Source organism: Ooceraea biroi, chromosome 7, assembly GCF_003672135.1.
Source record: "Ooceraea biroi isolate clonal line C1 chromosome 7, Obir_v5.4, whole genome shotgun sequence".
In the NCBI taxonomy this organism is placed as follows: Eukaryota; Metazoa; Arthropoda; class Insecta; order Hymenoptera; family Formicidae; genus Ooceraea; species Ooceraea biroi.
The window spans coordinates 16,365,438-16,389,964 of NC_039512.1; the positions used below are offsets into that span (position 1 = coordinate 16,365,438).

Consider the following 24,527-nt stretch of genomic DNA (forward strand, 5'->3'; position numbering starts at 1 on the left):
TGAGCATTGTCGAAGGAGCGAGAAGTTCGTCCCCGTGAGCATCGCGTAGCGGAGTCGAGCAGCGCGCCACTCTCTCGTCGGGAAAATCCGGAAAAATGCACGCGAACCGAGACGCGATTCCCGTCGTAAAATTCCACCTGGCTGACCCTCCGTAGATCGGTGTCGTACGTAGCCGGAAGTTTTTGCTTTCGCCATTTCCTACGTATCTCGTAGCTCCAGTATTTATTGCCATCTCCGGCAGGGATCGAGGATTCTTCGTCTCGCGCAGTCGCCTCACCCGAGTTCGACCTGCCAGCGCGATTATGGCTCGGAAAATAGATAGGCGCTGCACACACGGGCATGTGTGCGTGCCCATCGTGTGCACGACCGCTGATTATTCTATACCCGAGTGTCCCGTACTCATCCGTGCAGTGGGATGCGCAGCGCGACCGTTGATAACGATAACCGCACACGCGACCACGACCACGACCACGACGACGACAATGTCGACGACGATGTCGACTACGACGATGGCAGCAAGGCTCTACTATTTTTTACGACACACGAGAACGCCAGATGGAGAGGATGGCGTGGAAAAAGAAGAGCGCAGGTGAGAGGGAGCGATGAGAGGTAGTCGTGGCCCTCCGACACGACGGGTCACGCGAAGCTAAAATTTCATCCGACGACACAAAAGCGTTCCAGAGTTGTGATCTCTCTCCTTCGTCACTTTGTGTCCACGTTCAAGCGGTGTTTTCGGGAATGCGGCATTCTCCGCAGGTCAGACACGTTATTATGAAGTCGTTTCCTTCACATATTTTTTTACGATCACAAATCATCGTATATAGTTCAATAAAATGATTTCCGCTTTAAATATGAAGAATTTTCTCAATTTCTTATCTTCCATCTTAATAAGATTTCTTCTTTAATTTCTGTCAGTATCAAAATGAATATTTCAAATGAATATTTCAAGAGGCAAGGTAAAGATAACCGCCGTTATTTAATTAGAGCTAGAGGAATCTCGATGAAAGCATTTTCGAGGTCTTGCTCATTTCCAACATTCGTTCAGGAAATAAATACACGAGCCCGGACTCGTGGAGATCGATAGTATTTGCAACGCAATACACATGTACGTACATTTTGTGACTGAAATAAACCAACGTTGCGTTATACATTCACAGTGATCGTCTATTGTCTCCTCGCCACATCAACACGATCAATTCTGGTTGAGTCAATTGATTATTTGATCAGCTTTGAGAGAACATTTGTTTGCGGACGCTTTTCTCGGAGTTTTAATTTGCGAGATACGCGACGTAATCAATAGGAGGGATCGACATTCGTTTTTGTAACGATCAATTTTTCCGCGCGTTTCAGTCATCGTGGTCTCGATGTCAATCACCGGCCATGGCGGGGTGTCAGTCAAACCGCTGTGGCACTCTCGTGTCCGCGGATATGCGAGTGCGATCCCGCGTGCGGGATGTTACGCGCTCTCGCACGCTTTATTGGCTGTAAAAGCGACGATTTGAAACTCGCGTTTTACGAACGGGTAACGCACGCGCGTCCACGCGCTGGTAGCGCATCTTCAGCTCGTAAATGAGGTAGGGTCGACAACGTACACATGGTTTGTAATAAATTACCGAGTCTGGCAGTAATGTGCCCGTGTCGCGGCCGTTACGACGCAGCGGCGAGCGCGCTTCGTGATTTCGACGCTCGTCCCGCGAATTGCCGACTCGTGTTCCAAACGCTAACCGCCTTTATTCCGTATATTCCGCGCGCGGCTACGAGATCCAGCGCGTCACACGAGGCATCACCTCGAGAGCTCGCGCGTTAACATCGTGAGCTAAGCATTGCGTGTCTAATTGGCGAATAATTAGAATGTTACGTTCCACAAATTAGGACGTTGCTATCACTTCGCTCGTACGTGGCGAGTAACCGGAGGAGGGCAGGGGAAAATGAAAAAAGCGGAGTGGGTCTTGAAAGGATGATGGAGCGTGCGGATTGATTAAGTGGCTGGGAGATTGGCCCCGATGTGCCGCACGAGGAATATCAAGACCGCAATATACGTGACGGCGCGGGAGGGTGCGAGAGAGCGACTCGGGCCTTGCGAGGCCGCGAGGCAAAGTAGTCGACAAGTTGGTTTAATCGAGTTAGGCGCGGCGACAGTAATCCATAACGTGCACACACGGGGGAACCGAGCTGGCGTGAGCGAGAGCGTTGAGAGGTGGCGGTCACCGGCGCCAGGTTGGAAGGGTGGAAAGGTGGAGAGAAATGCCGCCGCAGTCCCTCGTATCGGCGTCCTCGTGCGTGCGTGCGCGTGTGCGTCTACGAGGCCTGGTTCAGCTTCGATTATCGATACGAGATGCACTTACGATGCATAATGCACCCACGCGGCGGCACGTTCGTGATTCGCCACGCAGACAGGCGTATCCGGGGATGCCGCGCGCTCTCCCCGTCGCGAGGACCTTACGCGGTATTTCGCGTCGCGCACGTCGCTTTTCATCCCCTTCCGCGACTGATCATCCGCATCGAACGGTCTCGGGCTGCATTAGCGGGATGGACGATTGAAAGGCAGGCGTGCGCGGATCAGCGTAGTCATTTTCCCTCGCTCGTGCCCTCCTCCGCGAGATAAATTGCGATATACCGTATTAAGATGTATCTTTTGTGCTACTGAACTTCTATAACGTAGTCGCGCGGAACGGACGCGCTCGCGTGGAATGAATATTGATGCTGCTCTGCGGAGGCTCAATTTGCAACTTTCCGAATTCTCGGGAAGTTCTTTTTTCGGAAACCCGTAAAGTGCACATTCCCCTTCGGACGCGCGCTTCAATCGCCACTGAATCGGCACTGATAACCCAACGATTATCAGAATGCAAGCGCCCAAAGCTAGAGCAGGCGATACCTTTATCGTACGCTCTATTACACGGATGACCGGTTTTCACTGGCAATCGTGCACTTATGGTTGCAAGTAGGAAGCAGTGTGCGAGTTTCGTACGCGTGTCGCTGCGCGATGACCCGGTTATCGATAATCCTCCCGGTGGATAAATCCCGTGGGCTGCGGTGGGCATGTGCCGCGCCCATCCGCGACGATCTTTCAGCAAATTAAACTCGGCCTACCGGTCTCTCGCGCGGCTTTGCGTGGTCGCGATCGTAACTTTCCTTCCCTCTCGGTCGAGTCGCGGGAAATATACGGATTTAGGCAGCTACCCGGGAGAATTCGCGCCAAACTGGGTCGCGCGCGCATAGACCGTGAGGCGATGCGTCAAACGTCGTATTCACGGCGACGTAGCGCCTTGAGCGCACGCGAGATGCGTAAACGCGCGGATAACTCGAATTTGCATGAACGTGAAACCATAGGAAACTATCGCGCGAGAGCGCGATGTGTAAATACCCTTCCGGGTTATCGTGCCGCGTGGAGAAGCCGTGTGGAGCTCAGCCGTGCCCGTCCCACGGGACCACGAGAGTTATCTTTCGTTCGAGAGCCGCCACGCGACGTGGAATCGCGCCGAGTTAATCTGTTGTGTTCTCCGGCGTTACGCGCGCCGACACGTTTTTTCCCCCCCCGGGATTTTAATTAAAGTGGCCGGCCGATCGAACACAGCCGCACATCTGTCCGCATCTTGCGCGCAGTAAATGTCAACGCGCGTGTTTAGGAATATTACTTAACGTGCAAGAGCAATCGCCGGATTGGGTCTCTAATTAGCAAGCTTGCTCATGGCCCATCTCGCTCGAGGCCAGAGTGTGCATCTAACTTTGACAATAACTCAGTGCGTCTAATGGTCTCCAGGAATCAGAGACGGCGACGTGTTTCTCGATATCTCTCCTTGGATCTGGCCGCTTTCAACCGGGCCGTTGTGATCTTCGCCGCGCATAATTAATCCGATAATTATGCGGTTATGCATGGCAAACAATTACGCGATAGCACGGACCAATCGCGCACGAATGAGAATTCGAGAATTTCCCGCATTATCGCGAAACATGTGATGCGGGAGATCTTTTTCCTCGTGCTAAAAACGTTCGTTTCAGCGGCAGGGGTGACTTTGAATTCTTTTTTTAAATTAGTCGGGAAATCGGCTGGCCGCGCTACGAACGCGCGGTCGCGCCGATTACGCCGGAAAAAAGTGGCGATATAATTTTGCCTTCGTTCCCAGTAATGAGCGTTTGATATCATCGGGATAAATTCACGTTTCGCTTTTCGCATCCCCAGCGCGGCGCGATCATCCAGAGATGCGTATCGGTCGCAGGAAATATCGCGACGCGACGCGACGCCCGGCGCGATATGAAAAATGCGAAACGGCTCCCGGACCCGATGCGAGTCCCTTTACAGTTGACGCTTTTCCGATGACGTCGTTGATAACGCTACGCCAACGATAATACTGGAAACGGCATCCCGTGGGGCCGATCCCGTTGTCGCCGTCGCGATCGACCAATCCGTGCCAGAACATTTCGGAACATTCGCGAAAAAATTCGCATTTTCATAAATCCTGTTTTTTTTTCCTTTCCCCCGAACTCTCGCGGCACGTATATATACGTAGGACGCGAAACTAGCGGAATTATGGGGCGCGACACGCGCTGCAGGAAGTTGTGCAAAACGTGAAAGGGATAAAGAGAGAAACGCTTCGTTCGTACGATATAAGCGAGGAAAAAAACGATAAATTTGGAGGATGTTTTAACCCAATTAGATAAGTTAATGGTGCGTTTTATCGCGCGGCGCTCTCGGAGATAAACGCACACGGATACGGGAAATTATAAAGATTATACGTAGCGTACGTACGTTTCCCCTGCGGCGACTTTTCGCACGAGACGCGATTTCGGTATTAGCGGGGTAGCCGGCGTGGTAGAGGCTGCTTTCGCGTGGCGTGAACACAACGCTCGCCGAGCGCTTTCAATGTGCACTTAGTGAAATGAGGATTAATAATTTCCGTGGGTATAACGGATTCGGTCGCTTACGTGTTAGTGAGACGATGTTTCACGAAAAAAACTGCTACGGAAAACGCCGGCGATAAGCGCTCTGGCTCTGGACCGACTGCACTTTTTAACTTATTTTTAAACTTATCGTGGATTCGCTATTTAACTACTGCGTTAGTCGCTATCGCGTAAGGCGTATAAGACACTGAATCAACGTGTGATTATGCGGCGACTTGCAGAAATAATTAAATATAAGAAAAGAGGCAGAAAAAGAATTGTTTCAATCTTCATAACGGTATTTGTTAGTCGTGGTGAGCGAACTAATAATATCGAGCTGCATTGGTAATCCCTACGAAATTTTGCAAATGTATGAGCGTTAAATAAATAACCGATATTTCCGCGGTATCTCCAGCTGGCGCGCGCCGCGTCGATCGATCGCTCATCGAAGAGCAATTATCAAAGCGCGAGCGATCAACTTCTCATTTACTCGGCATCGGCGGATCGTCGCGCGCGCAAAAAAAGAAGATTTGATCCGCGTGACGAGATTGGACAGCGCGCTACAGGATACGTGAATCGGCGAGTTTTTTTTCGCAACTGTGGATTAGAGAGAGCGTTGCGCGCGTCGCCACCTCCGGGAAAAAAAAGGCTTGGCGCGGGGAGGGACGGGAGGAAGGGAGAAACGATGCGGTCGAATTCAATAAATCTCGCTCGCTGATAGTTTCGATAAATGGTTTTGATACGAACACGGCGAACTCGATCCGTAATCCGCTATAACATACCTGGTTTTCGGCTTGTGACATGAATGTCGCTGGGCCTCCCCCGGCTTGGACGCAAGCCGGAATTAGGACGGCACGACTGACACGAATCCCTTCTAACGACCTGAGTACGCAAACTGTATCTCGTGAGAATAATTTTCTAGTGCGCATCTCGTGCCACTTCTTTTATCTCGCGCGCTATTTTCGTCGGTCTTAGCATTACTCGCTTTTTTCCTAAAATTAAATTTGCAATCGTGAATGTATGTCTTGTCCTATTCTTTGAATCCGTTGAGGATCTGCTTAGATCCGTTTATGCAAGTACGATAATATGTGTATATGTTCTGGAAAGGATATAGGAAAATCGAAAACATGCGCAATACCCGACGCAAAGTGGAAAATATCTCGCTTTTTCTGAGTTAATTCATTCATTCGTTACATATTTCAAACTAGAATTTTTTATCATGTGGGTCGAACTTCTTTTATCTCGCGCGGAATTAATCGGCAGCCATTGGACGGAGGGTTAATATTCATAGCTGTCGTTGCATCGTTTACGATAAATGCAATAAAAACTGACAATCTTTGCTGAACAGGCGCATGTAATTTTTCTGATATTCGAGCGCAACGTTGAGTTTAGGGACGGCTTCATAAAAAAGACATGCTAGAGTTTTATTTACGCTTATCGGTTTCACTCATTCGCGTACTCTTCAACGTGATGCTGTTTCGTTTGCGAGTCGATAGAGTAATCTTCCCGATGGAGCAGTAATTGCGTACGTAGCCCATCGCGCATTCGCGTATGTATAATTTCGTTGCGCAAAGTCGCAACCGCTGTCCGACCTGGCTATTGAAAATTGCGGCCGAGTGCGCGCGCGCGCGCGAGAAACCTGGTAAAAATTTCCCGCTAATACGCACAGCTCCGCGGACGAATGCAATATAGAGTGCTTAATGGACGCAAAAGAACTGAACTAAAAGAGAGAGATATTTCTTCTTTTTCTTCTTCTTCTTCTTGGAGGTATCCAAGAGAAGCAACATCAGCGCGTGCTCCCGAAGCAAGCGGGAAAGCGATAATGCTTAACAGCGCACGGCTAACGTGGAAACACGAATATCCTGCGTACGCAGATGTTGCCTCCAATTGGAGCGGAACAAGATAATGGACGAGGTGTTAATTTGAACATTTGACAGGATGGATCGGTTCGCGGTGTACGAACAGTGTGCTCGATTAAGTCCGAGCGATGATAAATAAATGCGGCGAGTACCGCGTGACGGATTTCCGATTGTTTCAAGTAATTTCAAATTTGATCATCGCGAAAATTTCTCGCACTTTCTGATCAAAAAATTATACATACATGCATCATTGTGCTTGTGCATATTATATTACAGCTTGAGCGATGATCGTTTGTATTGGATCGTCTGCAGTTAATCTCGAATTTTCGTGAATAATGATTGATGTCGAAAATTATTGATTGCGCCGTTATGCTGCTTTCACCAAGCAAAAGCAGGAAAAACAACTGAATGCATTTGGACGCGCTGTCAGGAAAAGTCCGGGATTTATGGTTCAAAAAAGAGATACTAGCTGACTTCATCTCATTCTGTCGCACGTTTATTTATTTTGTCATTTCACCATATTTCGTAGCGGCGGGGGTTTGCAGAGTGGCCGTTTGCGAGCCCGGTAAAATTTTATGCAATTCTGGTAGTATCCCTTTTACGGCGGCACAAATTTACTTAAAATTCGGGACAGAGTCCGCATTAAGTGCGGGTAAACCGCATTGTGGCTGGACCCACACAAGCTACAGGAATGACAGCATTTCGTCGCCGTCACGTACCACGGTCGAAAAGCATTAACAAAAGAGCGACCCGAAACATTTTGGTGTTCAAAAGTATCGACGAAAAGCGGTCGATAAAACGAACGAGCATTGATGCTGTTTTCCTTCTCTGGTATGTTTGTTTCTTCAGTTTACTGAGATTTTACCGAAGGAGCAAATTACCACGTTAATTAGTAACAAATATTGAATATTGCAAAGACTGAAATAATTTATCTCTCGATCAACTAAATCGCAATCGCTAGTAAGCATTTTCGTGTTAACGCTCGGAATATTTTCTTCTACGAAGCTCTCCGCTTCGTCTTTGTGGACTAACTTAAAGAGACTCCACCACATTAGCAACGCCTATTTTACATAACTCATGAATAGTTTTGAGATAGATAGCGTAAGCAGTTAGTTCTAACTTGTACTCTTCGCTTTTCGATGTTGGTAGAATATACATAGTTGTCAGTGATGCACAGAGACCTTTGCAGCGGAGCTGCGCCTTGAGATATGTAATTTCTAATTTACTTAGCGTTTGGCAATTGCAAATTTAGTTTCGTTGCGAGCTATAAATTTTTCCGTGGGAATATATTTCACTTCACGTTTCACCGTTTCACGTTGTTTTATATGTCCTTGCGATTGTTGTGGTTAAATACCATAAAAATTTGTATCGAGGTAACGCTCAATATTTTAAATCACGTATATAAAAAGAAATACGTATGTGAGAAAATTCGCGTCTACGATATACAATTAAATAAATGAGAACTAGATAAAGAGAGAAAGAGAGAAAGAGAGAATTAGTACAATTAATATAATATTAATTATAAGATATTATAGATAGGTACTATTTGACATTTATTTTAAATATTAAACATTTTACACTTGGTCGGTATTGTAATAATACATTTTTTAACTGACATTTTCGCCGATTAAGTGTGCTATTTTCATAAATTATACTGTCATATTCAACGTAAGTTTAAACAAAGACAAAAGGGAATATTTAATTTATTATAATATATAACTTTTAAAATTAACATTTTCAGATACAAAGGACGGGAACAAAAAATGAAATTAAAATGTTTCCATTTCTTCATATCTATTCTCTTTATTTATTAAATATATATTTCCAAAAATTAAATTACTATTGTCAGTAATATTAAATTAAATGAACAGTCTAACGTATTTTGCACAAAATGAAATATGCGTCGCGATATTCGACTTCTCTTTACCCACTGTCATATCCAGCACGCAACGAGTAAGAGGAGCTCGCATTTATTCTGATTTACCGTGAAATTCCTCTCGCGGGTAAAACGGTGTCGCGTGTAACGCGTTATTTCTGAACACGAACGAAGTCTCAGATACGATCCGCGCCTATCAAGCGCAATATCCTAAATGGGCGATATCATCATTCCCCGTTCCTTCTTTATGTTACAGCGACTGCAACGAGATTGAGGCACTCGAGACACCTGGACGCGAGATCACAGTTCCTGGGCGAGGAGGAATTACCGGTGAGTGCTTCTCGATTCGCTCTTGATTCGATTTCTCATCCCCGTGCCCGCCGCTCCCCTTCCTTCTGTCTCAGACATCAAGCTCGCTTCCTTTTACCACCCTGGTATCCGGGATGATCTACCCCGAGGTAGATCCGTATAAACCATCTTTCCAGCATATAGATAATGGATTTCTTCCTCCCTCTGTCTCCGATACGCGCGCGAGCAGTTAAATATTTACCGCGCGTGTCAACGGTCGCCTCCCAACGTGATGAGGAGCCGAATTCCTCGCCGCTCGTTGAATACCTCATGAAGAAGTGGTGACCGAAGCGGCGGATTTAATGGTTTAAACCACGCTTTGCTTTCTTACGTAAAAACGTTTTTACGTTATAACATAATCCTGGATTGTTCTCCAAGTATATTAAATTCGCTCTCGTAACGCGAAAGAGAAACGCCAGTAAAAATCCAAAGTAAACTCTGTCTCCAGCAGGAGAGCTTCTTTGAATCGCTCCCAAAGATAACAACGAAACATTAGATTAAACTAATGCGAATGGAACGATTTTGCTTTAAATTGAATGTGTCAGAACGGTTGCGTCGTCCGCATAAATACGTGAAGACATGACGGCGCGGCGGTCCGTGGGCATTTTTTCGTTGCTGTTAAAATATGAATCTCCGATACGGAATCGTTTCGCCAATCCGGCGACGACGGCAAGCGTAACCGTCCCGATCGACCTTCATGCATAAATAATTCCTTGCAGACGGGCGAAATCACTCGTAATTCGACGAATAGCTGTACGTTCACAGTGCGAGACACTTTGGCGGGAAGTGCTTCGTTGGCGGTTCCTGATTGTGAGACTTGCTTACGAATCGCTCGTAAATCGTTGACGTTACGCCGAAGTTCGCTCGGCAGAGCATGGTATATTTAGGAATTGCGGAGAACTATAGACATCGCGCACGAAAATGAGAATTCATTGAAGAGGATCGCGACAAATGATGGCTGAATAAGAGAACCTGAATTGATACGCGTATAAATAAAAATTGTTTCGGCAATTTCAAGAATTCTGCAGAAGACATCAAATTTTCTCATTCATAACGTCGTGCAACTGCATTTTTAATACCTTGATAATTACATCTCTCTTCTTTAGTAATTAAATCCTACAGCTACAATGGTCATTAAAAATTAAAAATACTATACGTATCTATGATTAAATTAAACTATATTTTTCATATTGTTAGCTGTAATTAATGTAATGGAATAAAGCTAAAATTATTTATAATATTGAAAAAATGAGCCGTGACAAAAAAATATTATCAAACGATTTATATTAATAAAGCTCTTTCGGTTCACTGGTTAGTATAAACATCAAAAATTCGTTTCACTTTTAAAATTCATTCGCTACAAAATAACAGACGGTATTTATTTATTTATTCATATTAAACATTGGCTGTTTTAAATGTTATGGCAGCTTAATTGGTCACGATTTCCGACTTTTAATGCAAAATATCTTACGAGTTCACTCGCGGAACTTGAATCACCGCAGACGAATATTAAAAAACGCACAAACTGAAAAAATAAGACGTTCCAGCGGTGTACATTTCTTTCACGACCCGGTAATGAAACACAGAGCTCTCTCGTAGATACCGCGTTAATAGAGTAACGCTTAATACTCGGCCCCTTTAAGGAGTTATAAATTTCTGCCTGGTCCTTAAGTCCACACTGTGAATCGCAAATGATAGTCGCGGCGAGGATCGTTAGTCTTTCGCGCATGGTATAGCCGTTGCGCAAAGATGTCGCAGTGATTCACAAGTTACGGAAGCTCCTTCGCTTTCAATATTAATTAACAGACGGGTAGCACGCGCGACCGCGCGACGTTTATCGCTGCCTGCAAATTCGGTAGCAAGTTTCTCATGAGAGGTCGAGCCATTCATCCGGATACCATGTATAAAGATGCCAGTTCTCTCGTCCGTTTTACGACCGCCGCCGCGGATTCACTCAAGTATCGTGCCTGCACCGCCGTTAAATGGAACTCTGGTAATTAACGCAATCGCGCACTCGCCTCGCTGTTTCTCTCTCGGCGAGGTAGCGGTTTGGCGACGCGGTGTACGGTAATTCGCGCGCACCCTCCCTCTTGCCCGAGAGCTCCTTCTCTCAAGGGCGAGATCCCCTGTACCGCGAGATGATCGTCCGACGATTAAGGCACTCGCAAATCCGAGTCGATCCGGGATCCTCCTTCGAGCGAGCCGCATCAGCATGCATCAGTCGCGGATAGCATAACGGGCTTAATATGCTAAAACGCGGCTAACTTGTTCATCGTTAATGGGGCCGGAAAGCACGGGGAACGAGGCGCTGTATCGAGATAGCGCGAGGCTGCACACGAGCCGGGCAATGTGCTGCGCGAAATTCTAAGCGGTTTGTCAGACGCCGAGACCGTGCCTCGCTGCGCCAGCAAGCACGCGCAGCGAGCGAGCGGATTATATTTCTTACCGAATGCTGTTTGCCCGGGAATATCGTTGTCTCGTGGGACGGAAAATAGTAATGAATATTAATGCCGCGACCATTTAATTACATCGGAGATAACGGTCTAACTATGAGCGCGCCTAGGGAGAGCAGAGGGAGGCGACGATGTGGCGATTATGAGCCCACGTAACCGTTACCGCACCTAAGGGCGAATCGGCTGAAGATCCGCGGACGAGCGGCCGGATCAAACGAGGACCTGAATTCAAACGGACAAGTGGATCATCGAAACGGAGTCTGGTGCCGCGATCATGAATCTTAACGCGACGATAATTGTCATTGTACTGCCGTATAGTTCAAAAGTTAAACGCGACGTCGATCGATCGTGCATTACGTATGCTAAACGCCACTGGATCGATCGTAATCGCGATGAAATGGTAACGCGGGGGTGTACGAGGATTGCTGCCATAATTTATGAGTATATACAGCTCTCTACCGAGACGCAACGGACCGCGTAATGTTCGCGCAAAGCCGTAGAACTTTACCGACCTTGCCACACGTTCCAGATCCAGCCAACGTGCATGATTATTACAAAGTGTCTAGGTATAAAACGGCGCCCGGTTTTTTTCCACGTTCTTTCTCTCTCAGTCTCTTTGTATTTCGAGCTTTTCCCGAGCCGTTGGATCTTTTATGGGGGAAGCGCGACATAATAGACCGCTGGGGTCCGAGCCATGATTAATGGCGCCCGGTTTATGAGGAGCGCTTTGATTTATCGAGCGCCTTGTTCTGAAGTCTTCCCCCCCTGCGCGCGCGCGCAGCACCAAGTTTACCGATTAATCCCGCGGACATCTCCTTCGGCCCGTGCCAACTAACGCCCGCACTAATAGCCGTCCGTTTCTCTTGTGCTTTCAGCTCGATGAAAATCACAACCACAAGCCGGTGTTCTCCAATTGCTCGAATTACGCGCCCGTGGTGAAGGAGGAGGAGTCCCCTGGCACGGTGGTGATTCAGGTGCACGCCGAAGACAGAGATCCACCGGAGGAAGGAGGTATTGTATCGCAGCCGCGAGATCTTCTAGCATATACTGTGTCACGTGTCGCGATTAATTATACACGTAGCAGAAAAGTAAAAAGCATCACATGATGATTTTTTCACGAAGTAGTAAAAACTTATAGTCGCCAGTACTGGATAAACAACTTGAATAATTTTATTGTCGACAATCTGGCCAAATAAAATTATTCAAGTTATTGTTTCATGACCTCCAGAGTCTTTATCGTACGTCGTGAATCGGGACGAGCGGACAAAGTCGAAGGCACGCGCGTTCCGTGACATTATTTTTAATAATTTTTAATTAGTCCTAATAACTCTCAATTTAATTAACTTAATTAATCATGATTTAATTAACACACGGGGCGCGGTACAATAGAAAGAACGGAAACCGCACGTGTTTCAGATAAACTGAAATACCTCGCTGCCTATTAATTCACATTTTCATAAGGCACGAATGCGCGCGGATTTCTTCGTAATCGCGATGAACAGCATCAGGAACACTGTGACGTCGCTGCGTGATTCTGCGCTTTCAGGTACTATCACGTACAGTTTCGTGACTTTTCCCGATGAGAAGCTAAAATTCGAGATCAACAATAAGACGGGTCTCATCAGGACGACTCAGATGCTCGACAGGGATGAGCCCGCCAGGGAGAAAGAGGCCTATCTTACGGTGTTGGCAACTGACAATGGCAAGCCACAGTTGGATGACGTGTGCACATTTAAGGTCACCATCGAAGACGTCAACGACAATGAGCCCGTCTTCGACAAAGTGGTGAGTTTTGCGCTATTAACGAGTTACTCACTCGTTAACACGTTGATGGATCGATCGAGCCATCCTTTACAATTCGCTTATCTACAAAGGTATCTATCCGGGTGCATGCGGTACGGAATTCGCGTCTGAATTATACATACGCGGCAATTACGTGGATGTAATAGCCGGTTTGTAGCAGGAAAAGTTGTACCAAAGCCCAACAGACCGACGACTCCTTTTCATTACCACGTAATGAAGAATTGATGCTTTTCAATATTTCCTTAACTGAGACCATCATTGGTGCAAGATAGCTTTGGCAAAAGAAGAAATGGGTGGTTTAAGTGTGTAATTCGCGTGCTATGTATGCATAAGAAATTTTCATGTGATATATCTCCAAGTGCACGAATACACCTGAAAATGGACGGAATATTAAGTTGGATCTATTATGTTAGTTTCATTCTATTCTGCACATTTCTCGTGCATAATTGATTTTAAATAAATTAGCCACAGCTCAGAAATTATATCATGAATCTCATATTTTCATCGTAAATTTCCCTTTTTCACAGATTAACATATCGCTATTATCACTACTAACAAATTCTGCTTGAATTTTTTGTTTCATTTCAATCCCAGGTCTTCCGTGGATACGTGTGGAAGGTTGGTCTTGAATTTGCGGTGCGAATGTTACAAAAAAAATGTCATGAGCGTCGTTCTTTTTGCGGTTTTATGATTTACATATTTCACAAAGCGGATCGTATTTTATGCATCGAACGAGATTATGTGTGTGTGTGTGTTTTTTGCTCGAGAAAAAATGTTTTTAGATTTGACCGAAATTTTGAGCAAAATACAAATGTTGTATGAAGAGCAGAAATTTTTATTGCTTAATAATAATCGCGGTGACACGTTCGATATGGCGAATTATATTCTCTATCTTCCTTTCTGCCCTTGTTGTTAAAGAATTATGCATGATAATTGTATGCGATGCTTTAGGTATGATAATGCACTGTGAGAGCACGACGCATACAAAATTGCATGGAATGCAACACGCTAAGCGCGATCATGTGCGCGTATCGTGAGATAATGATTCCCCGTTTAATGCATTTCGGCTTGTTACGCAGGCATATACGGAATCTGTGCCGCAAGATTTACCGGTTGGCCGTGAGGTCATGAGGGTTTCCGCCACCGATATCGACGACGGTAACAATTCCGTCGTACGATATAGCCTGTCACCTAAGAAGTTCGATGATGCTGTGTACTTTCGGATCGACCGCGAAACCGGTGTCATATTTCTCAGCAAAGTTATAGACGTAAGTAAAAGAGGGGTCTATATTAAGAGGGTAATACTATTCTGTTTTATAATGCTCCCCCTTGTAACACTTTCTCGGTAGCTCAAACAGCGATAGAGTAGGCAATTTTCCCTTTACCGTTGTTCGAATTTCCATCGTTATTCATCGACGAACTTCATCGCGTAGATGTGCACTTCGTTCAAATAAAGTTGACTATGAAATTAATAAATTGCAGCAGATTTAATATATTTTTTTCTATTTATTGAAAATGATATTCCCCTCTAACGATTTTTCCGAGTAAACTCGAGCTTCTCCTATATTTATTTAATTAATCAGATGAATCTCCTATATCACGATCGTTGATCAATTTGCGTAGCGCAATCCGGATTATAAATTCAGCATGACTGCCACTGCCGAGGATCTTGGCGAACACCCAAAGTCCAGCGTCATTGATCTTGACATACGAGTTGTGGAATCACACAAGAAGGCGCCTGCTTTTCTACCGAGACCAGCGGAGCCAATTAAACTTCAGGAGAATTTTAGCGACTTTGATGGCAGTATTGTCCGTTTAAAAGCAGTTTCCAATATCGAAAACTCCAGCAATTCGGACAATTCGTATCTACTCTTCGAGCTCGTTACTGGCAGAACGGAGCAGACCAACAAGAAGAACACTTTTAGGTAAGTGTGAATAGCGACTACTGCTTCTTTTCTTCACGCAACACGCGGAATGAAACGTACGCGATACGTGAGTCTCGACTGCAATTTACTGAACCATTTTATTTCACGCTCATTAGATTAGAATCCAATAAGGACGTAGCAGATATCAAGCTCTCGCAACACCTTAATTACGAGAGTAACACGCAATATTCGTTAATAGTACGAGTACAAAATAAGTATCAGTTGGCCGCCGAAACGGTGGTCGATATCGAAGTTCTCGACGTAAATGACAACATTCCAGTCTTTCGCGATATCAAGAAAGGAAGCGTACTAGAAAACGAACCACGAGGTGTTCCCGTGATGCAGGTGCGGGCCATCGATGCCGATGGAACTTCCGCTAACAATCAGGTATAGTGATATTTAATTTAATTTATGTAAATGGTATCTTCTGCTTTACAGCGTCTCAGGGTTTCATTACATCTTGCCGATTTCTCTTTATTTCCTGATAGGTGAGTTACGCGTTGGACAACTTCAAGGACCTCTTCGCCATCGACCCTCAAACTGGCAATATCACGACATTAGTAACGTTCGATAGAGAGGTCGAAGACACGTACAACGTTAAAGTAATAGCAATGGACAATTCGCCGAGCGCTTTGTTCAAAACTGGCGAGCACAATAAGGGGCAACAGGTGTTTCGAATAGAGATCGCAGACAAGAACGACAATCCGCCTCGCTTCACCCAAAAAGTCTACACCCATAATTCGATTTACGAAAACGCGAACATCAACGCGCCCGTGACTGAAGTCAAGGCCGTTGATTCCGATACAGCGAGTCCTGTCACGTACAGCATCATATCAGGAAATACCGATGATAGTTTTTACATTGAAGGCACGACGGGGAAGATTCGCGTGAACAAGCCGCTGGATTACGAAAAGATCACCAAGTATAATTTGACTGTAAGAGCTTTCGACGGTGTATTTAATGACACGGCGCAAGTAGAGATTTTTATCGAAAACGTCAACGACAATCCGCCCGTGTTCGAAGATTTTAATAAAAATCCGACGATAGAGGAAGAAAAACTGGTGGACGGTAATAATGCGATAGACTTTTTTTTAATCTAAAATTAATTAATTATATATTTCTAATGAGAATTTCTAACTATTTATAATTGTCCATTTAGGATGTATCACCACTGTGGTGGCTTACGACCCAGATATCGAAGACAGAAGTGCCGATCAACATATCACCTATTTTATCGTGAAAGAAGATCAGCAACCTTGATAGGAATCGACAAATCTGGTTGTATGAGATTGAAAAAGCCATTGGACCGGGATCCACCGAACGGTTATTCAATGTGGACCGTAAGTTCACGGACATGTTTGTCACGCTGACGCTTTACGATATTCATTCCTCTTTGCTCATATCTTTTTACTGCTCTCTGTAGGTCATCGTGATGGCGAGAGACGAGGACGGCTCGTCTACGGCCCTGCGGGAGCTGGTGATGGTTAATATCACTCTCATAGACATAAACGACAACGCACCCTTTCTCGATATGCCATATCCTGTCATCTGGGGCGAAAATAAACCGCACGGCAAGATAACCGAGCTCAAGGCACGGGATTACGACTCTGACGAGAACGGGCCGCCGTTCGAATTCCGGATAGACGATACCGCGGACGACGAGATCAGGTCCAAGTTCGATATTCGCGAGACCAATCTGTATGCGCGGGTAGTGTTCGACCGCGAGGAGCGAAAGAGCTACGACATACCGATTGCAATCACGGACAGCGGTGTGCCGCCTATGACGGGCACCTCGACGCTCACTGTGATCATAGGCGACGAGAACGACAACGCCATGCAGGAGGGCTCGAGTTCTATATTCGTTTACAATTACAGAGGAGAGGCCCCTGACACGGAGATCGGACGCGTTTACGTCAACGATCCGGACGATTGGGATTTACCGGATAAATCGTTCGACTGGGCTTCCCCTCACGACGGATTCCGTCTGAACAAGAGCACCGGCATGATCACGTTGCTGTCGGGCACGTCAAACGACACTTTTGTGTTGAAATTCGTCGTCTCTGAGAAAGGCCTTTACGTTAAGCCACATCGAGTACACGCGTACGTGAACGTCACCGTTAAGGAACTTCCGGAAGAAGCTGTGGACAGATCCGGCTCTGTACGATTCTACGGAATCACGGCGGAACAGTTTGTAGAGCCGGACGAATCTGGCGTCAGCAAGAAGGAGATATTCCAGGAGAAGCTGGCATCTATGCTGAACACGTCCATCGAGAATGTCGACGTGTTCACGGTGCTGCATTCACCGCATTACAACAATAAGAGCTTACTGGACGTCCGTTTCTCGGCGCATGGCAGTCCCTATTACGCCCCGGAGAAGCTAAACACCATCATAGCGCAACATTCGAAAGAGATCGAGCGGGAGATGAAGGCGGACATTTTATTAGTGAATATCGACGAGTGCTTGTTCGAGCAGGTACATTGCAACAGCTCGTGCCGCAGTTTCCTGAACGCCAGCACCGTGCCGTACGCCGTGTACACAAACACCAGCTCGTTCGTCGGCGTTAGAGCGGTCGTGGATCCGCAATGCACGTGTCACGTGGCAGAACCCATCACCACCTGCTTGAACGGCGGGACTCCTCTCGCACAACGATGCGAGTGTCCACCTGGTTTAGAAGGTCCGAGATGCGAACTATTGGGCATTGGCTTCCACGGGGACGGATGGGCCGTCATGCCGTCGCTTGGTCAAGCCTGCGACGATTCGCATCTAGGTGGGTGTTAACAAAACGTCTGTCTTTATGTTTCTATTGTTTTACTTATAATATATTGATTATATCGCAGGATTGGAGTTAACGCCGCACGTGGACAACGCTCTTGTGTTCTACTTCGGCCCTATGACTTACAGTCCCAAACTTGGGGTTCAAGATTTTATGGCGCTAGAATTGCAGAACGGCTACGCCGTGCTGTACGTCGACTACGGGACAGGAACCGTAAGGCTAGATCACAGGCAAATTAAGTTGACGGACGGCAAGAGTCACAGAGTAGACGTTCTATGGACAAAAACTGTAAGAATTCTTGTTAAACGTTATTTTATTAGTTTAAACATTAATAGCGGAAATATCTCACCGCGTTTGTTCATTTCAGACGATAGAGTTGAAGGTGGACAATTGCGGCATATCTGCTTGCTTAAGTCTCACCGCGCCGCAAGGAACCAATGAATTTTTAAATGTCAATAGCCCGATGCAGGTCGGTGGGACGGTGACGAATTTAGGGTATTTGGCATCGAACTTCGAGTGGAATCACAAACCAACCGACAAGGGATTCGTTGGCTGTATACGAAATATGACAATTAATGGAAATGTAGGTGTAACGAGAATATTAATACACACGCAAACAAAAGATCGAAAAATTGAGATTACGAATACGATGAAGTTATTTTTCTCATTCCGTTTTAGACGTACAACTTGGGTATGCCGGCGTTGTACAAAAATGTAGATCCCGGCTGCAATCACGGCATGGCGAAGGCCGTCTCATTCGGCATCGATACAAACTTTATAGTGGCTATACTGGTGTGCGTGTTGATACTGCTGATACTGCTTGTGGCAGTGGTCGTGCACAGAAGAAAGACAGACGACTTGTACAAGGATATGGATGATATTAGGGAAAACATAATTAATTATGAGGATGAAGGAGGCGGCGAGGTTGATACGGGATATGATCTGAACGTGCTGAGAGCTATCTACGATGCACCGCCTCTCGACTCTAAGATAGCTCCTGTTGGCCTACAGGGTAGAGGTACGATAAATATTGCTAAGATTTTTATAGATTCGCTTTTGCGTCCAAGTGTACGTTATCGAAGACTAAGAGTGGAATTTTATTTAAAGCGAATGATGAAGTGCCGGACATCTGCGGTTTCCTGGATGGTAAGAAAGAAAGCTGCGACAAGGATCCAGACACAAATCCATTTGACGACGTAAGACATTACGCTTACGAAGGGGAGGGCAATTCGGAAGGCGATCTGTCATCGTTAGCTTCTTGTTAGTATCTGCGTAAATATCCGACTCGTATCAAAGTGTACGTGTATATATTTCATCGCATTTTTCTCTCGTTCGCAGGTACCGACGATGGAGATCTCAAATTCAATTATCTATCTAACTTTGGACCAAGATTCAGAAAATTGGCGGATATGTATGGGGAAGATCCAAGCGACGAGGAGAGCGACGGAGTCGGTGAACGAGAGAGCGAAAGCTGGTGTTGAGTTTCTTAAACCGAAAAACTTTGTAGGCGCAAAATTGTAATGCAGGTAACAGGATTAAAATACATTTTGATACGATTAAAATAACGCGAGAATAATTTATCTGAAGAATTCTTAATAATATTAAAATTTTATAATACACATAATCCTCACGATCAAATTATTATTATTATTATTATTATTGTAAGAAGACGCACACAGTTTGCAGATTCACCCTAATTCGTATTCAGCTGATCCATTAGACCAGAGATACGAGTGTACACATCCGTGCGTTCTCGCAGCTTCGAGCTTCCAGCGACGGGAAAGAAACGAGGCTCTACTGTACTTAAAATCGACTTGTCTGGTCTCATTCGTCATTTGATCTAGTGCAACGAGGGAGGTCGTGGAGAGCATTACGCGGTCCTGCCGTTACGATACGTGTAATTGCAAGCGTGATTTATTATAGTAGACGGAATAAACTTCGCAGTGATCGTGAGTGACCGTACGGACGCTACATAAATTTCGCACACCTCGCGAGAGTGATGCGTGTCTCATATACTGATTCTTAAATGAATTTTTATATCGTGTCGGTGAAACTTAGCGTGTTATGTTATACTTTTACACTAGGAGTGATATATGTGTGCATAAGTGGGACGAGAGAGAATAGTGCGTTCACTTGTACGTTGCGCGAGAGTAATGGACGTTAAAAAAACTCTGGATTATCATTCAGTGTTCTCGTTGCATTTCGACGAGTATGTTGGACAATCGACAGTTCTAGACACACGCGATATCTTTTTTTTTTCTATTCGAATGATTACTCACGTATTATTATGATGTACTACGATATGACAAACTATAGTATAAGCGATCATTTGTGGTTTAAGTTAAACTAAACTTCATATCCCGCGGCGTAAATGTTGTATTGCGTAAAGGCTTAACACTTCGTCGACCGTTCCGTTCATGATCGAAATAATTTATTATTACTGATGGATAGTGATCAATGTGTAACACAAAATGACATATAGAGAAGATCCTTCAGATTTTGTTAAGGTTCTCAAAATAAAAATCAAATTGCAAGCTGAAGCTAACACGCACCTCTTCTGCCTTTTTTTATTTAAATCCTTTTTTTGGCCCTCTAAAATTATTAGAGGCTTTTCTAGATAGAATCATCTCTCGTGTAAATAAATTACGCACGGCTAAGGTAGTATATACGTAAGTCTTTCTTTTTTATACGTGTCGCTATACACATACATGCATTAATCAAGTTGGCGAAGTATTAAGCAGATTTTCAAATTGTTTATTCATCGAGATAGAGCGAAAGGGAAAGAGCTACTGCCTATTTTGTTAATATCTTTTTTTAACATTGCGTAATAGCGACGAAATGCTATGTGACTGACTTTAGAACTCGCCGTCTAGGGAAACCTGAGTAATGTCGTAAAAAAGCCACGTTGACTGCCACGTTCAAGAGATGACCACCTTACCTATGCAGACGCGTTCATTATCTCTTAATGTTACATGCATTCCAGCAGCGAAAGGGAGGCTGCAGTCCAATAATAAGCCAGTTCATAAAGCGTTAATAATAATACACCGCAGTTTTGCAATCAACGGTCTATAACGAGAGTATAATTTTTATCGATCGCTGATTTATGTTCTTGAATTTGGCAATCACCACGTTATGAGGTTTCCAGACTATTTTTTATACATACATTATACAAAAAGAATATATATATATATATATAAAGATATATACATATATCTTATATTAAATAAGAAGGAAAGATGATAGAGCTAATGCGCTAAGCGTTCAATGGTGTAGCTGTAAGAGGATACGAAAACGATTCTTACGGAAGATAAAAAGGATAGTGCAAATAAAAGAGGAAATAGGTAGCTTTACTCTTTTATTTAATTTATATAGTATTTTAATAATTATATTATATATATGGATGAGAGTGAGAGAAAGGAAATGTAAATGATTTTATGACGCCGCGAGCGTATGTATGTCTATGAAAATCATCTGTGTTATCAGACACGTACGTATTACAATATTACGTACGTATTGTTATTTCGATACATGTCATCATTTACATACACACACACACGCGCATACACACAGACACACACCCTTTATACGTGTATATTTCTCATGATACCGAGAGAAAGAGAGAGAATTAATTGTTCTCGTCGAAAGTTTGTCCGTAACATTGTTCCGTCAATAGGACTTTATCATTGTATAAGCAGAACCGAGTATTCCATATACTATGATCGGATATAGAAGAGCGAGCGATGAATCGACGCATGAAGATCGAGTGCCATAGCGCGCTTGAGAGATTAATCCTTTTCTTTATTTTTCATGCGGATATGTAATTCTTACTGATAAGATCATTCACGTGACATTCGCAAATAATTCCGGAACGATCGATTCCGATCGACCTCGTCGCGGAAGTGTTTGCTCCTATTCTTCGTCGAGAATCGGACATTTCCATAAAATTAAACCCTTATTTCTGTATCTTCGTGTGGTTGACAAGTATTTACGTATGTATACATGGATATCCTTATTTTTAAGCTTGTAGACGAGAGAATTATAATGATATGTGTATGTATTGTCTGCAGGTGGTTACGTTGAGAGAGAGAGAGAGAGAGATGTCTCGTAAAACATCATTAACTCTTCAAAATTACTTTTTTTTATTATACTTTATTCAAAGAACAAAAGAGCGAATATTTTAATATTCATTGAGATTCCATTAAGAAATTAAACATCGCTTCGACGCATGTATTCTGTACTCATACAGCAGATTTTCGGTAATTGTTTTTAATATTTTACAAAATTCCGTGGAAATAATTGAGAGACGTTAAATTACGTTCCTATACATAAAATATGCAAAAGTGATTACTGTCAATGAATACTAAAGTATTCATATATACATTATCCATAAATGCATAAAAGTACCAAAAACAACACCAACATTTGCTTTTTGAAAATCGGCTGTTGAAAGGAACTCAACGTACCGCGTAGTTTTAATACATATCGTGAAATTCAACGCATATAACGTGCATCATACGTAAAAAGAATTACAACTTAGACGGATGCATGTGATCTCAAGAGGAGAGGATTTTCAGACATTTTCTCTTATGAATGTTCACGAGCTACTTAGACGCTTGCCATTGAATTATTGGAACAATGATTAGGACAGAATATGGATATAATAAATCCGTAATGCAGTCCTATTTATATAAATTAATGAGATTTATTACTCGTTGAAATTTATATCTTTATCCCCATTAAGGCAATAAGTGGCAAGCGTCGTAGAAAGATGTTATTTAGTATAAAACTTGTATATGATAAAGTTGGTAAAATTTAATGTATAATTACTGTAATAGGTTTAACCTGTCGGTTGGGCGTACAACAATCGCTCGACTCCCCTTTATTATTTTATTAACGAGATTAGCTCATTACATATATAGAAGCATGAAAAGTTTATTACTTCATTTTTCATGAATTCAAGGTATCGTTTCCATTTTATTCATATTTAAAAAATCTTTATTTCACACGAAAAAACCCCTCGAAAACATTTGTCCATATTAATTAACTTTCTAATTACCATTTCATTTCATACTACTGTAAAAGGCTTTATCATTCCATATGTATAATTGTCATTTTTTCTATTCTTATTCACAAAAATGAAATAAATCAATAACGTCATTTTTATCGTGATAGATCATAAAACATAAAGAGTTCGTAAATGCTGTTGATAAATGTTCACTCAACACTGCCTTTAAGTGATAGAGGAAGATTATGGATACACTTTGACGTGCGAGATCTTGATAAATAAATATTCATCGGGTTTTAACGCGTATTTATGTCTTAACTCTAACGCACTCTAAGGAAAATCATACTATGAAAAAGAGCAAATAAATAGATACGACGATATAACAGAGGCATAAACGTAATGCGCGCGCGTATACACAGGCTTGTACATTATTTAGAAATGTAAGAACTATTGCGAACCATTTAATATGTGATAATCGACGGCAACGCATATGAGCGCACCACTATCCTTTATCTTCGATCCACCTTTAGCTCGAGAAAACTATGTGTAATTTCTTTTTTTGTAGTAATAAAGTGAAATTCGAATATATACATATCTTGTTGCTTATTTTAATTGTCTCGATATATACTAAAATTTGACGTAATATATTAGGTCCGTGTATAAGTTCTTGCTGATGAATCGATTGATTTATGATCGATTTATCCTATATAGCAGTAATACCGACTTTTCATTTCAATAAAGAAAAATGGTAAAATCGGCAAAACTTCTGCACCGACTGAATATAATATTTGCAACAAAGATCGTTGCTTAAAAAATAACGATGAATGTCGTTTAAAAAAATTAGATGTAGCAATTAATTACATTTATTCACATCGTTATCTTAATTCGAGTTGTCAATAATCTTACAAAACTAAACAAAATTAAATGTAGCATTCAATCAAATAATGTAATAATATTCCTAATTGGTAAAGTAATCTCTAAGACTTCACATCCTGCTGTGTTCCTCGTTAACAAATTAGTCGGAAGCCTTTAAGTGTCAGGGTCGTATGCACCAATTTCGTGCGTGTGTATATATAGATATAGCATATATAGACGCGCGTGTGTATGTGTGTGACTATACATGTCACGGGCATGACGCAAGTAATACAAAATGACGTGAAACTGTCACTAAAGACCATATTAAGATTGCACAATTTACTAATTTACAATTTACTAGATAAATATTTAACATTCATTTTCGATCAGTTGTAATCATATAATCTGCAATTTCATCGATCCAGTTTGCGAATTACAAGGTATATACATTTTGCAAAATGTGTGATGGCCTCGAGGTAGTAAGGCCGAAATTATATAAAATTGTAAAGAAATACATGCGCTGTAAATATATCCTTGAACGATGTACCACTTGTGATTTCCCAAGTGGCCTCAACTTCTCTACACTGAGATCGCGCAAAAGACAATCTTAGGACTACTTGTGGAACGAAAGGTTCAACGCCGGCGCAGAGCTTGCATTATCTCTCTGGGATAGTGATTGTATCTATAGAGATGTTGTAATGCGCGCGCGTTGGAGTAAGGGACCAGTAATGTATAAAAACAGCAATCGCAT

At 43.4% G+C, this 24,527-nt stretch overlaps 1 protein-coding gene across 1 annotated transcript in view; it reads left to right on the plus strand.

Annotated features, from left to right (window-relative positions):
* LOC105282808 (DE-cadherin) overlaps positions 1 to 23,510 on the plus strand; it is a 123,242-nt gene extending 99,732 nt beyond the window's left edge. The window contains 17 exon segments of the mRNA XM_011345047.3: positions 8,870 to 8,943; positions 12,290 to 12,425; positions 12,961 to 13,199; positions 13,812 to 13,835; positions 14,297 to 14,485; positions 14,841 to 15,142; positions 15,259 to 15,529; positions 15,631 to 16,210; positions 16,302 to 16,390; positions 16,393 to 16,482; positions 16,566 to 17,910; positions 17,981 to 18,204; positions 18,284 to 18,499; positions 18,595 to 18,934; positions 19,024 to 19,176; positions 19,255 to 19,442; positions 19,596 to 23,510. Coding sequence (XP_011343349.2) covers positions 8,870 to 8,943; positions 12,290 to 12,425; positions 12,961 to 13,199; positions 13,812 to 13,835; positions 14,297 to 14,485; positions 14,841 to 15,142; positions 15,259 to 15,529; positions 15,631 to 16,210; positions 16,302 to 16,390; positions 16,393 to 16,482; positions 16,566 to 17,910; positions 17,981 to 18,204; positions 18,284 to 18,499; positions 18,595 to 18,934; positions 19,024 to 19,176; positions 19,255 to 19,397 — 4,415 coding nt within the window. The 3' untranslated portion in view covers positions 19,398 to 19,442; positions 19,596 to 23,510.
* Positions 23,511 to 24,527: the final 1,017 nt, after the last annotated feature.